The 13,342-nt window shown below is 39.9% G+C and overlaps 1 protein-coding gene across 1 annotated transcript in view; it reads right to left on the bottom strand.

Moving 5' to 3' along the window:
* The window catches only part of LOC118431773 (arrestin domain-containing protein 3-like), a 9,002-nt gene extending 1,793 nt beyond the window's left edge, over positions 1-7,209 (bottom strand). Inside the window, exons 1-6 of the mRNA XM_035843093.1 lie at positions 6,767-7,209; positions 5,155-5,239; positions 3,809-3,956; positions 3,086-3,188; positions 2,113-2,369; positions 479-614 (exon numbers count right to left, since the gene is read on the bottom strand). Of these exons, the coding sequence (XP_035698986.1) occupies positions 479-614; positions 2,113-2,369; positions 3,086-3,188; positions 3,809-3,956; positions 5,155-5,239; positions 6,767-7,031 (994 nt within the window). The 5' untranslated portion in view covers positions 7,032-7,209. The remainder of the gene's footprint in view (positions 1-478; positions 615-2,112; positions 2,370-3,085; positions 3,189-3,808; positions 3,957-5,154; positions 5,240-6,766) is intronic.
* Between the last annotated feature and the right edge of the window lie 6,133 nt (positions 7,210-13,342).

Below are 13,342 nucleotides of genomic sequence, written 5' to 3'. Positions count from 1 at the left end.
TATCCAGTTGCTTGAGTAACTACTTTTTGGCGTATCTTATTACCTGGATGTCTAACCTACATCGACGTAACTTTTCTTCTATTGTCTTTTCCTCCTTTTAATTTTTCTAATGTCTACTTCCTATGTTGAATCGGTGTGTCGTAACTGGTTAAACATTGGCTAGGAACTGAGAGGTCTGTCTTAGGCTGGCACCAATGAGGAAGAGTATGGGAGTTAAACACACATCGCTACCCATGGACTAGCCCTTGGTTGTAGTGTCTTACAACACAGAAATGGAGATGGGCACAACCGCTTTCTAGCTGTTACGGGTAGCTTAAACTTTTACTTCTATCACTCTCAATTTCCGACTATCAGCATACTTACTAACATCGGGGTACATGTGGATGGTGTAAGGTTATCAATTGTACATTTTATCACAGAATGTACATGTTAAACATGTTATCAAAACAGACAGGGAGTGTGAAGTTGTGTGTCTTACCATCAGCAAACGGAGTTGAGATGCCAGCCATGGGGAACATGTGGATAGGGTAAGGTTGTCTGCTCAGGGGTACCGTTCCTATGACGATGGGCAGGTGCAAGATCAGGTTCATACCACCTGGAATATCCAGGAACACCTGAAGGACAAGAACACATGATTCAGAATAGATCAAACCTGTCATTCACAATTAGCAGTTCAACCAATGACATCATAGCAATTAGCAATTTGTCCAATCAGAGAGTCCCTTCATGTACCCTCAAATTTTTGCATTTTGATAAATTTGTTTTGCATTTCTATGTTTTAACGGAGGTAAGTGGTGCTGCAGAATCAGCAAAGTTCTTTCGAGCAAGAATCTTTACATTTTTAGCATATAATCCAGATCGCCCAAGGATGCTATTTGGTGAAATGTAACCCCAGTGTTCAACTTTGACACGTCTGACTGTAATTTTCCACCTCAAGAAGCCTTAGAACAACCCATTTCAAATACAAATATTTCCACAATGAAGAGAGAGGAAAGTCCAAAACATCCATTTTAGACCAGTTGCCAACCCCCATATTTTTGGGTAACCTTGCAATGCAGTTCACACAAAGTTTTGTTGTTGTTTCTATACCACTGAAGAATCTGGATGATGCCACTCTGTCATCCTTGCGCAGTCCACAAAATCTGCAAATTAAGGCGGCCATTACGGAAAATCTAGTTTTCGTCAATATCTCAGTAAGTACACATGGTAGGAAAATAATTTGCCCTCTTGTGCAAATGCAATTTTTTCCAGAAAACAAAAACTGATTGCTGTTCATCCTAGTTGCAACTCACCATAAGAGAGTATTCTACAGTGATGATACTACAGCTGATAATGGATGGTGTGAGGGCAGGCACGGGCAGTAGTTAGTGTTCTCCCACTGTACTGTGTCCCCTGAACCCCTGTATAGATCCTAGCTATAACTCACCATGAGAGAGTATTCTACAGTGATGATACTACAGCTGATAATAGAGGGAGTGAGAGCAGGTACAGGTAGTAGTCTGTTCTCCCACTGTACTGTATCCCCTGAAACCCTGTATAGATGAAACTCTCTAGCTGAGACTGAGGGAGTTTCATCTCTAGCTATAACTCACCATAAGAGAGTATTCTACAGTGATGATACTACAGCTGATAATTATAATAGAAGGTGTGAGGGCAGGCACAGGTAGTAGTCTGTTCTCCCACTGTACTGTGTCCCCTGAAACCCTGTATAGATGAAACTCTCTAGCTGAGACTGAGAGAGTTTCATCTCTAGCTGTAACTCACCATAAGAGAGTATTCTACAGTGATGATACTACAGCTGATAATAGAAGGAGTGAGGGCAGGCACAGGCAGTAGTCTGTTCTCCCACTGTACTGTGTCCCCTGAAACCCTGTATAGATGAAACTCTGTAGCTGAGACTGAGAGAGTTTCATCTCTAGCTGAAACTCACCATGAGAGAGTATTCTACAGTCACAGATGATACTACAGCTGATAATAGATGGTGTGAGAGTAGACACAGGCAGTAGTGTTCTCCCACTGTAACAGTTGCACCTACATCACTTTTGGCACTTAGTCCTAGAAATTTTAACTCCCTATAATAAAATTCTAGCTAAAAGCCTGGCTGTAACTCACCATGAGAGAGTATTCTACAGTGATGATACTACAGCTGATAATAGAAGGTGTGAGGGCAGGCACAGGCAGTAGTCTGTTCTCCCACTGTACTGTGTCCCCAGCTGACAGGGCCTCCCCCTTCATGTGTGCCACGTTCTCTCGTACTGTCCGTGTCTTCCCGCCCGCTCTGTAACACTGCGTCTGGTACAGGGCTGCCTTGGGTATCATCCGCCGCGAGGAGTGGTTCTCGAATTCTGCTGATATTGCAATAGATTCACCTGCAAGGGAAGAATAGTATGATCTTAGCCAATGAGATTATGGTATACCTTCTTATTCAGAAATGACACCAGGCCAGGATATATGAAAACTACATTGTATACGCAGCACATTTGATTGTTATTCTTTCCCAACTAGATGGTCAGGAGTTTTATACCATCACAGAAAATTTATGTGCTTTCTATTGAAGAACATGGAGGTTTCTATATGCTCTTGCTTTATGGTAGGATTCTCATTTTTAATTACAATTCTCTGTGTTTTACATGTACCATTAGGCATTACACAGTAAATAAAGAGTTTGAATATTTATGTATGAATGTATTACTCTTACAATATCCCTACCTTTGAAGGTGCATATTATGCCATACATATATGAACTGTAGGTAGATGCACAGATTGACTGCTGCTATGAAAACGTGCACTATGAAAATGATGCTTATGCACCTCCTTATTATAAATACATTGTATGTAGAACTGTTTTTCCACTCCAGCATCCATTCACCTTAGACAGGAAGGTGTTATTTAAGTATACATTCCTGTCATACATACATACATACATCAACAACTGGAGGTCGGGACCAGGCTAGTATATATTTCACTCCAGAGAGCCCTATCTAACTATAGGTGTGTATGACTGTTAGTGCTAGTCCCTTTTGCACACGTGCACCAATAGTAAACATAAGACTAAGATTGTAAGAGCTGGTGATATCAATCTTACCTGGACAGTACCCTCGCCTGTCTGTTCTTGCACTCAGACTGACAGGTCCGGATGTACACAGCCAGCAACACAATGTCTTCTCCCTGCTTCCCCCTGTGGGAGTCTGAGAACAACAGGCATTCCTTGAATATGAGAATTTGAATAGTATCTATCAGTACATTATATGCTTACTGGTTTACCAGTCCGATCCGAAGTTATACATTTGTACCAGCATACAGATACAGAAGCTAGGTACTCAGGGTGAAGTGAAGAAATTGGTGTAAAATGTCTTTCCTTAGGGCACAACATTAGAGCCTGTCAGGGGATTCAAACCCAGGACTTTTGGGTTCAAGGACAATTATCCCACCGATATGCTGCCATGTATTGAGAAAATCACCTCAATGACTTTTCAGGACTATTTCCACTTACGTCTCTATTCAATGACTAAACTGTGACAGTTAGTCACACCGATATACAATAAAAAAAAGATAAAGTAAGCAACCAATTTTGAGATTGTGTGGTGCAATCGGCAGCGCGTTAGGCTCAGGCACAAAAGATCCTCAGTGTCACTGATCTTGTGCCCTTGGAAAAGGCACTTTACATGACTTTCCTCACTTCACTCAAGAAAAATGAGTATATATGCTACAAAATCTTCAGCAAGTTGAAGTTGGCAGCCTCAAAAAAAAAGAAGAAGAACCAGACTGGGGACTGCAATAACTAAATAATACAATCAACTGAACCCACCAGGTGGTATGTGTCATTTATGTCGATGTGATCAATGATTGTGAAGTCGCGTTTCACTTTGGAGGGTAACGTCCAGGGTCGGTCAATCTCTGCCTTCAGCCAGTACCGGACGTTTCCGTGTTTGCCCTCGAAGGATGTTGGGAGTCGCCTGGGAGATAAACAACAACAACAACATTCTGTGATAACCCTTTTATTGCTCACATATTGTTCTAATTAGTATCCTGATAGATAAAGAATTGAAACTTCTGTGGTGTACAAAAACTGTTAGCATCAGTGATAAGTCATTCCTGCAAACATCTGAACATGCTTAATACATCCTAGGGCTGGGTACCGGTACAGAAAATTCAGGTCCAGGTCCGGTTCAGGTCCAGAGGATCAGGTCCAGGTCCGGACATGAACCTGGACCTGATTCAGCATGACTCATACCAATGGTCCATTTCACTACAAAGAAATCTGTTTGGTGGAGTATTAGACTTACACTGGCATTTTAATATCATACAACGCTAACTGCACATGTGCGATTGGCTGTAAAACTTGGTAGAAATTACTATAAACTCTACTCTTAACTTCACTCGTTATTTTCCACCACCTGCAAGCACCAAAACGTGTTAATGGCTGATAAAATAATCTGTTAATTTTCTAATCGGTCCAACATCCGGTCCACCTATTTTTTTCAGGTCCGGTTTTTCTGGACCGATCCAATAATATCGGTTTTGTACCGGTACGCTGTACTGATACCCAGCCGTAATACATCCATATGCATTGTTAAAGCAAATTCAATTTTTTGAGTACATGTTTGATAACTTTGAATGTTGGTGGAAATGGCCAACACCCTGTAGCTATCTATATATAGCCTGGTCACAATTCTCCTCTGGTGGCTTAGGCGTGTTTCACCCGGCCCAGACTGCTTAGCATCGATATCTAATAACTAGGTATTCTTTTATCCATAACATTTGGTAGCCTGTTCCAAATTAGATTACAGATAGGGGGAGGGGGGAACAACTAAATGGGGGAATCAACTTGGGATGATATTACTAATACTATTAGTCTTCAATGGTGGAGGGGGGGAAAGATCCTGGGAGGAAACGTCTTGGAGGCAAATGATAGTTTCACAAATGTAGAAATATAACTTTACAGAAATGTAATTTCATAGAAATATAACATGAAAGAGTGTCCAATCATAAAGTAACATTCTGTACATAATAAATAATTTTCAGGGTAACCTGCTGTACTACATGTAGTTAAGTACAGTACGTAGTAAGTACTGTTCATAGGACTGGGCCAGGTTACCTGTTATCATAGTGTTAACATACAATGATACATTCATGAACAAATGCAGCACTCACTCATCTGGGAGCTGGAAGCTGAAGGAGAACTGATGTCTTCCTGCAGTCAGCAGTGGCTGGTCATCCTCTGCCTCTGACTCGGAGTCTGAAGCAGAATAAAATTATAATTGTTAACCTCATTTTTCAGAATCCACACCATAAACTACACTAATTAATATATTCAACTTCAAGCGGTACAAACAAATTATACAAACTGAATGAACAATTTGGCAATATGTTGATGATTATTATACATGATTTAGATACACTTTGTCTGTGATAAGGGACACCTCTCTCTGTCAGTCAGTCTTTTTTGACTGACTTTGAATGTCATGAACATCAGTGTTTCCGCCAGAGGGGCGTCCACCCGTCCATTGACGGTCTCATTTCGTTTTGGACGGCTTGAACGCAAACAGAGGCCGTCCTCATAAAAAAAATGCGACCCACATTTTGCCGAGAAATCTGTACAAAGTCGATAAATGTAAACCGCAGTTTTGTGTTTTGTATTGAAGCTAGACGCTTGGGGACGCCGTTCATTGAACATGGACACCAACCATGGCACATTGTGTCAGTTACAAGATCATGATCCTTTTATCAGTAACTGAAAAGCACTTCTGTTGTAATACTCACCTCACCTTTCTATTGTAATACTACAGTTATGAAAATTTACAAAATACAATACAATACCATTGTAATGCTGTAGTTATGAAAATTTACAACGTACAAGACTGAAGTGTCCACTACTTTTTATCAGTAACTGAACAGCATTTCTATTGTAATACTATGCAAATTTATAAAATACAATGTACAGTACCATTGTAATACTATAGTTATGCACATTTACAACGTACAAGACTGAAGTGTCCACTACCTTTCATCAGTAACTGAACAGCATTTCTATCGTAATACTATTGTTATGCAAATTTACAATGTACAAGACTTTGTGTAATTTTCTCTACCACTTCATGCCATGGCATGAAAGGGACATCAAAGTAATTATGAACTGAAATATCTTGACATATTTCCCAATAATATTAAGATCTATAAGTGGATTAGTACATTATCTTTACACATCTCTAACTAAACTGGATTATAGAACATCTAAAGGATACTAAATTCAGGTTATGTTGGGACACAGAGAACACATTGTACGTTGTAAATTATCTGGTTTCTATCACACTGAAGCCGATATGTCAGGTACGATTGAAATGTGATATGTTATCGCGATCTGTGCTAAACACTGGCAAATGTCCAGGATGAAATTCCAATGTTATTATATTAGCAGAGTAGAGTAAGCTGCATGATGCAATGTTTTTTTTTTCTTTTTTCAGCAAAATGACGCAAACTGAAAGTCAACACGACCGTTTTAAATTATAGTTTGCAAGATAGGATAGATTTTTGTGATCATAATTTACAAACATATGGAAAAATCCAAGCCAAGGCGACTGAACGATTACAAATCAAATTCTGAAAACCATAACCACTCTTCCAGTCGAAATGGCCAGCAAAAAAACTGGAAGTCCTTTTCATTGACGAGAAAAAAAGTTGCCTTTTTCGACGCTTGAAGTTTTGGTGTTGACGTTATAACGCTATTGTTCTGGGGAACAAAAAAAATTTGCTGAACTGTAGTCACCTGTTCCATTTCCCAGTAGCGTTTCTTCCATGTGGAAGTACTCCAGTTCGTCGGTAAAGTGTTGGGTGTATGAGCCCGTCTCAGTCCCCATACCGCGAGACTCCGTCCAGTGCACCTTGGCGAGCCCTCGTATGTCCACCTTCAGCGAGCGTAGTCGCATCTCTCCCCGCAGTTCCAAAACAACATGGCCGCTCACAACTTCGGTCGGTTCGTACACGGCCTTATCCCCGTCCAGGGCGATCTCGAAGAGTTTCAGCCGCCCCATTGCAGCTGCCTTCCAACATCACTACCATCAGAAGACGGCAGAGAAGGCCCCCGAAACCCTGGGCTGTAGATTTGTACGGTAAACCGTTTGAGATTTTCTACGTTGTCATCGCTAGCTTGTTTTGTACAAACTCGCTTCCGCAATCCGCGATGCGACCGGAAGTGACGTCATGGAAAATCGGCGCCTGATTACTCACCGAAGTTCGCCGTGAGGTCACATATCCGATATGACGAACCGCCGCTGGCCAGGGTACGAATAAACGAGAGGGTTCTTTCAATCTCCTTTTAGATTGAATACTAGTATGATATGATGTCGTAGAATACAGTAAGTACAGCTAAAACTTTCGAGGAGGTTTTGTTTTTTGTGTTCGCGGTTTTCGCGGTGGCCGCGAAAGTAAGTGCGTTTGAAGTAGTCTCAAAACTGCAATTTATGGAATGCATATTGATTCGAATTTGGATTATATTGACGTCATTTTTTGTCCGTTTACTTTAAATTTTCAAAAATAATTTTATTTTCGGCCACATTAAACGAAAATCGTACAAAGCAGCAAAATGTGTAAAAATAATCGGGAAATGGATATCAATTCAGAATACAAGAATGCCAAAGCCACTTTAAGTCGAATATACATAAATATGTGGAAGAATAGTCAGCATACCTTACTTTGTGTTGTAACATAAGAGTCATTTTTCAACCTTCCTGACCTCTTAGAAGGCAACTTCAAAATTTTACTTTTCCTTTTCTAGTCAAACGTTTTTTTAGTACGCTCGCATCATCCAGTTAGGGCTTCACATCGAAAATCAAACCATTTTGGCCTAGTCACCTGAATATCAAAACATGAACCATGCTTATTCATATTTGACAACAGACAAAGCAACGTGAGAAGAGTTTGTCATAGTGATGACAGGCTTACCGTGAGATCTCCGGGAGAGGAGGCAGACAATTAAGCTTGTAACATCATGTTCTTCTTTACTATGCCATTGCAGGAGGTACGTGTGTAGTGCTTAGCAAAGGGAGCATTTGCTATTTAAGTGCTAAACAGAGTGATACTAGCTTATTTCTTCCAAGCTTTGGTGCAGCCGCTGCAAAGGTATGTACTAGTTCTAGCTCTTGATGATGTAAATGGTCAATCCAGTCCGTCTATAAAATCTCATATTCTTTTAATATAAAATATAGATCTTTGAACTCTTCCGTGTTTCAAGTTATGACAACGTTCACAGTTTTTTTTTAATATGGTTAAGCTAGAAATTTGGCGTCAGAGACCAATAATACACCGTATGACTATGACTATGCAGACCAAGGGTTTTGAGACAGACTGTGCCAAATGTACGGTACTACTAGTATGTTGGCCGAAGATAGTTCGTTGACTTTCATTTTCTGGTTTTAAACTTTTTTCTCAAACTCGCATCATCCTGTTAGGGGTTCCCATCGATGTCATCCATAAAATCAAACCAGTGTGGCATTGTCTCCAGAAGATTAAAACATGAACCATGTCTGGCAGCAGAAAAAGCCACGTGAGAAAAGTTTGTCATGGTGATGACACGCTTACCATACGATCTCTAGGGGAGGCGGCAGACAATTATTAAGCTAGAAACATCCTGTTTTTCTTGACTGTGCCATTACACTCCTGGAGTTGCGTGGTGACAGGAGTTGTGTGGTACTCAACACAGCGGTACAAGCGAGGCGCTTGTGAGGTTTGGGTGCTGCTCATGTTTCTAAAGGTATGTATGGTTCAAGTTATTATGACCGTGAGTGTTAATGGAGCTCTGAAACATACTAGCAGGTAAGCTTGTGTCAGAGACCAATAATACACCGTATGACTATGACTACGACTGAGACAAAGGGTTTTGAGACAGACTGTGCCAAATGTACTAGTATGTTGGCCTTAGATAGTTTGTCGACTTTCTCTTTCTGGTTATCCACTTTTTCTCAAACTCGCCGTTATCCTGTTAGGGGTTCCCATCGATGTCATCCATAAAATCAAAATAGTGTGGCCTAGTCTCCTGGAGATTAAAACATGAAACATATCTTGCAGCAGGAAAAACCACGAGAGAAGAGTTTATCATAGCAGTGATGACGCCTACCGTGTAATCTTCATCAGAGAAGGCAGACAATTAAGCACGAAACATCCTGTTTTGTTGACTGTGCCATCACAGGAGGTGTGTGGTACACAGCACAGCAGCAGTGGGTGCTCGTTTCTCGGAGGTTTGGGTGCTGCTCATGTTTTTAAAGGTATGTACTGTTCAAGTTATGACAACGAGTGCTTCACGGTGTTTTGTGTCAGAGATCAATCTTCAGTATTAGACTGACTGAGAATTTTTATCTATCCCACATCTTTAGCCATGAGAAATATATTAGATACACGTGCTAATTGCAAAGATATGAACTTATATAGAGTACAAAACTTAAATCCCTTTTTTAACCAAACGTTCATCGAACCTCTTAGTGATAAAAAAAGGATAACACCCCCGCTATCCCATTTTGTTTACAAATGTGCTAAATGCAATAGGAGGTTCGTTTGATAATTCCGTGTGGTAAAAATTGAATTAATACATCAGAAGTACAATTAACACCTTCTTTTGCGATAACACTCTCTTAACGTAGAAAAATATTCTGTACTTAATAAATGGACTAAGTAAGCAAGATAAACTGTGCCAAATGAAACGTTACGTTACCATATTGGCAAAGGTTAGTCGACTATTTCTTTCATCCGTGCCCTGTCAGTGCAAAATCCAAATTTCTGATGCACTTCCAGAATCTAAACCGTGTTATTCAATTTACAGCAGATTAAAGGGAAGTTTCTACTGAAGACAAAAACTTGAGAAACATCGGTCTCTACGTCAAGATTGTGGCAGGGGTAACCGATATCAGGGCCCAAGATCTCTAAGGTCTCAGAGCAGAAACAACCGTGTATCCGGCGAGTCCTGTTTCTATCAATCGTCGGAACTGGTGTAACTGGTATTCCTATTGTCTGAAGAAAAAAAATACAGTTAATTGGTGTACTCTATCGGTGAAAGTTAATTGGGGTTAACGTTATAGTAAACAGAAATAATATAGAAGATTTCATACTGTGACCTCAATACAGAACTGTTTGTATCAATAGTAAGCCATTATTTCTTCGCCCCCAATAATTATTTTGTCCCTGAAAATTACTGAGAAAAGACACCACAGACGGAATGTTATCCAAAATCATTTTGGTTGTGATCCTTACCCTTAAAAACCTACCACACAACAGTGAAGCATCAGAACTTTCACAGCTACTCTCCCAAGGGTGTAACGTTCAGTATAAGAACAATACATTTTTGACACATCTGTCTCATCTACTCCGAATACATTGTGAGAACAAAGGCTTAACGTCTGTTCCTAAAGAACTGCCCTTAAACCTAGGTGAGCTTCATCTTCCCAACAACGCCATAACCACATTTTCGTGCATGTACCTGCCTTATTTGAACAGTATGATCTTAAGAAACAACAGCATTAGTTACTTCCCTTGGTACTGTCTCAAGAACTTACCCAGGTTGATTAATTTAGATTTGTCCTTTAATCTACTGGTCTGTGTTAACCTTTATCCGGTGAAGTCCTCCCTATTACACTTGAAATATGTGGACGTTTCATACAATAACATAAAGACATTGTCTATGTGTGATCTTGGATGGGACCTATACAGAAAAGAACAGACTCAACGCTCTTTAGCATACGTACCTATGATAGCGGGTAACCCTTTCCACTGCGACTGCAGCGTCACTTGGCTTATTCAAGCCGCAACCTATGCGAAATCCTGTCAAAATAAACTATCACATACATGCGTAGCTTTCCTCAAGCGAAATGGATTTGCGCTTACCATTTACCAAGATCAGTCTTTGTTCCGCTGTAAAACACCTCCTATAGTTGAGAACATAGAGCTGCACAGGTTAGATGGGTATATCTCAGGATGTTATGCAGTCTGGGATCCGATAGGAGAAAATAGTAGAATGTACGCACCTAAGCCCTGTGATCCTAACAGATCATGTCCTAAAGAACATCATGACCTTAGCCCCTCTGAGAAAACCACACCTCTACAGACTAAGATACACCAGATATCCCAAAAGATGGAAAATGCTTCTAGACTCTCCAAAGATGACATGGTAGCAATAGGGAATACTAGTAAGATGGCAACTGTATCAGAAACGCCAGAGACCTATGACAAGTCAACTCCACATTCAGTTGCCACGGCATCGTTCGGTCGGCCGACTCTGGTTGTTGGAGTGACCAGTATTGTATGCGTTTTGATGTTAGCTGTGTATTCAGAAATGTTTAGGAAGCATTCTGATGACACAAATAACTCACACGGTCACGTATACGTACTAGACAACATGGCGTTTGGTTTAGCTGTAAGCAACATTGTCAATCAGAATGCACAGACCGGTATTTCTAGTAACATTGCCCGGGTTGATCATCAGGTCTGTTGTAATGATTCAGAATTCGAAGTGGGTTCCTCCATACAAGAGTCTCAGACCGACAACTGAATCTTTATATAATATGCAGAGTCATTCGGTTTTCAAGATGTTAAAGTTTGTGGGAAAATAGTAATCTGCAAGCAGATCCTACGGTGCCATAAGATAGTATCATAGCTGGCCAGGGAGTGTAGCCGGCTAAGGGAGTCAAACGGGCACGGGAAGTTTGATACTATACATTACGCACCGTGGATCTGGTTGGAGATTAGGAAAATAGCTCAGAACATACCTGGTCCAGTACTGATCTAGATGTGCAGGCCTGTTAACATGTTTACCATAGCGAAAAGGTTTTCCAGGACGAGGTGGTTAAGGAAAGATAGAGCTATATGTACATGTTACATCCTCGTACGGAGTAATAAGCTATTCCAATTCCAAATAATTCTTAAATAAAACCATCCAGCAATAACAGAATAAGAATGTATGAAGAAAATATCAAAGAAATATTTAGTGTGATTATGAGATAATCATTTCAAATAATAATCAATTCCAAATAATTCTTAAATTCATTTAACGAACTTTAATGTAGAGTTTAATGCTGAATCTAACGTATTATGTAGCCGGTGCCTTCCTAACGAATGGTACTGACAGTAAATGCAGATCTCCATTCCTTTGATTGAAAGCAAATTTCTCCGAAGATTCTGTGGGGTGTAATGCTGATATACATATCTATTGTAAATATGTCAAAGTATTGAATGGATGTAAATTATAACTGTTGAATCATGTCAGTCTTTAAGAAAATACTGTGCTTGAAATTGTACAGCTTGCTCGTGATGTGGGGTTGCGGGTTGAGGACTTAGAGAACGCTATGGGGACAGAGACGTTTGGAAGGAGAGAGTGGACCTGGTCCGGGCAAGTAGCCCGCGACGATGATGATGATGAAGTCGATGTGTTGATATAAATGTGTATATACTTTATGAATATGAGTAGTTTTCTGTACATGATTAATATTTATATGGATTCATTCAAGCAGGAAACGTAAAAATGTATAAGCATTAATTCTGTAACTGATTGTGATTGTGGTCAACTGGTACATGGTTTAAATACTTCTCAACGGAATATTGTAGCCGCTTACGTACACCGCTTCGTTTGTTCATGTTTATGACTTGCGAAGCATGAGTATTACAACATATACGTAGCACCAAGTTCTGTTGAATGTTTGGCTTCTACTTGTTTTTAAATTTCATTGTTTATTCATTCATTTTGTATTTTTTCTTTAACCAGAACGGCTCCTTAGGTGTATCTGAAAAAGAAATCTTGAAATGTTGTTTCTATCCAAAGAATAAACAATGAAATGCACTTCTCAACTATATTTTGCTCATGAGTCTTTAGACAATTAACATAGGCCTACTTTAGCCTGAAATGTATTTATTTATTTATTTATTTGGATTCTCCACACTGGAGGGTATGGCGGAACAGGTGTCAAAAGACACCTTTTCGAAGCCGCCATACCTTAAACATAACAATGATACATCAAATCATAATATACATAAATACAAGAACAGATATCATAATCAATGTAACCTTCAAATCAAGATAAATCAACTTAACAACACACATACATTGTGGAGTCTAAATCTATGAAATAGATATACATGTAGTAATAATATAAGGCAAAATTATCGTGGCCTTGTGGCAATGCAAGAGGCGCAACAGCATGCTAGTGACCATGTGCAAGCCTGCTCTAGCTTGAAGTTTTGTCGGAATCGGTTTTGCATAAATGTAGATAGTTTTCGTTTAAAGGCAGACACATCGGACGGGCTTGTGGCTGATGCTCCCAGCCCTCTGATTTCAACTGGAAGTTTGTTCCAAATTGTGATAAGT

This window comes from Branchiostoma floridae, chromosome 2, assembly GCF_000003815.2.
Source record: "Branchiostoma floridae strain S238N-H82 chromosome 2, Bfl_VNyyK, whole genome shotgun sequence".
Classification (NCBI taxonomy): Eukaryota; Metazoa; Chordata; class Leptocardii; order Amphioxiformes; family Branchiostomatidae; genus Branchiostoma; species Branchiostoma floridae.
Note: the sequence above shows the minus strand (reverse complement) of the source record. Positions and strands in the feature narration are given on the sequence as shown.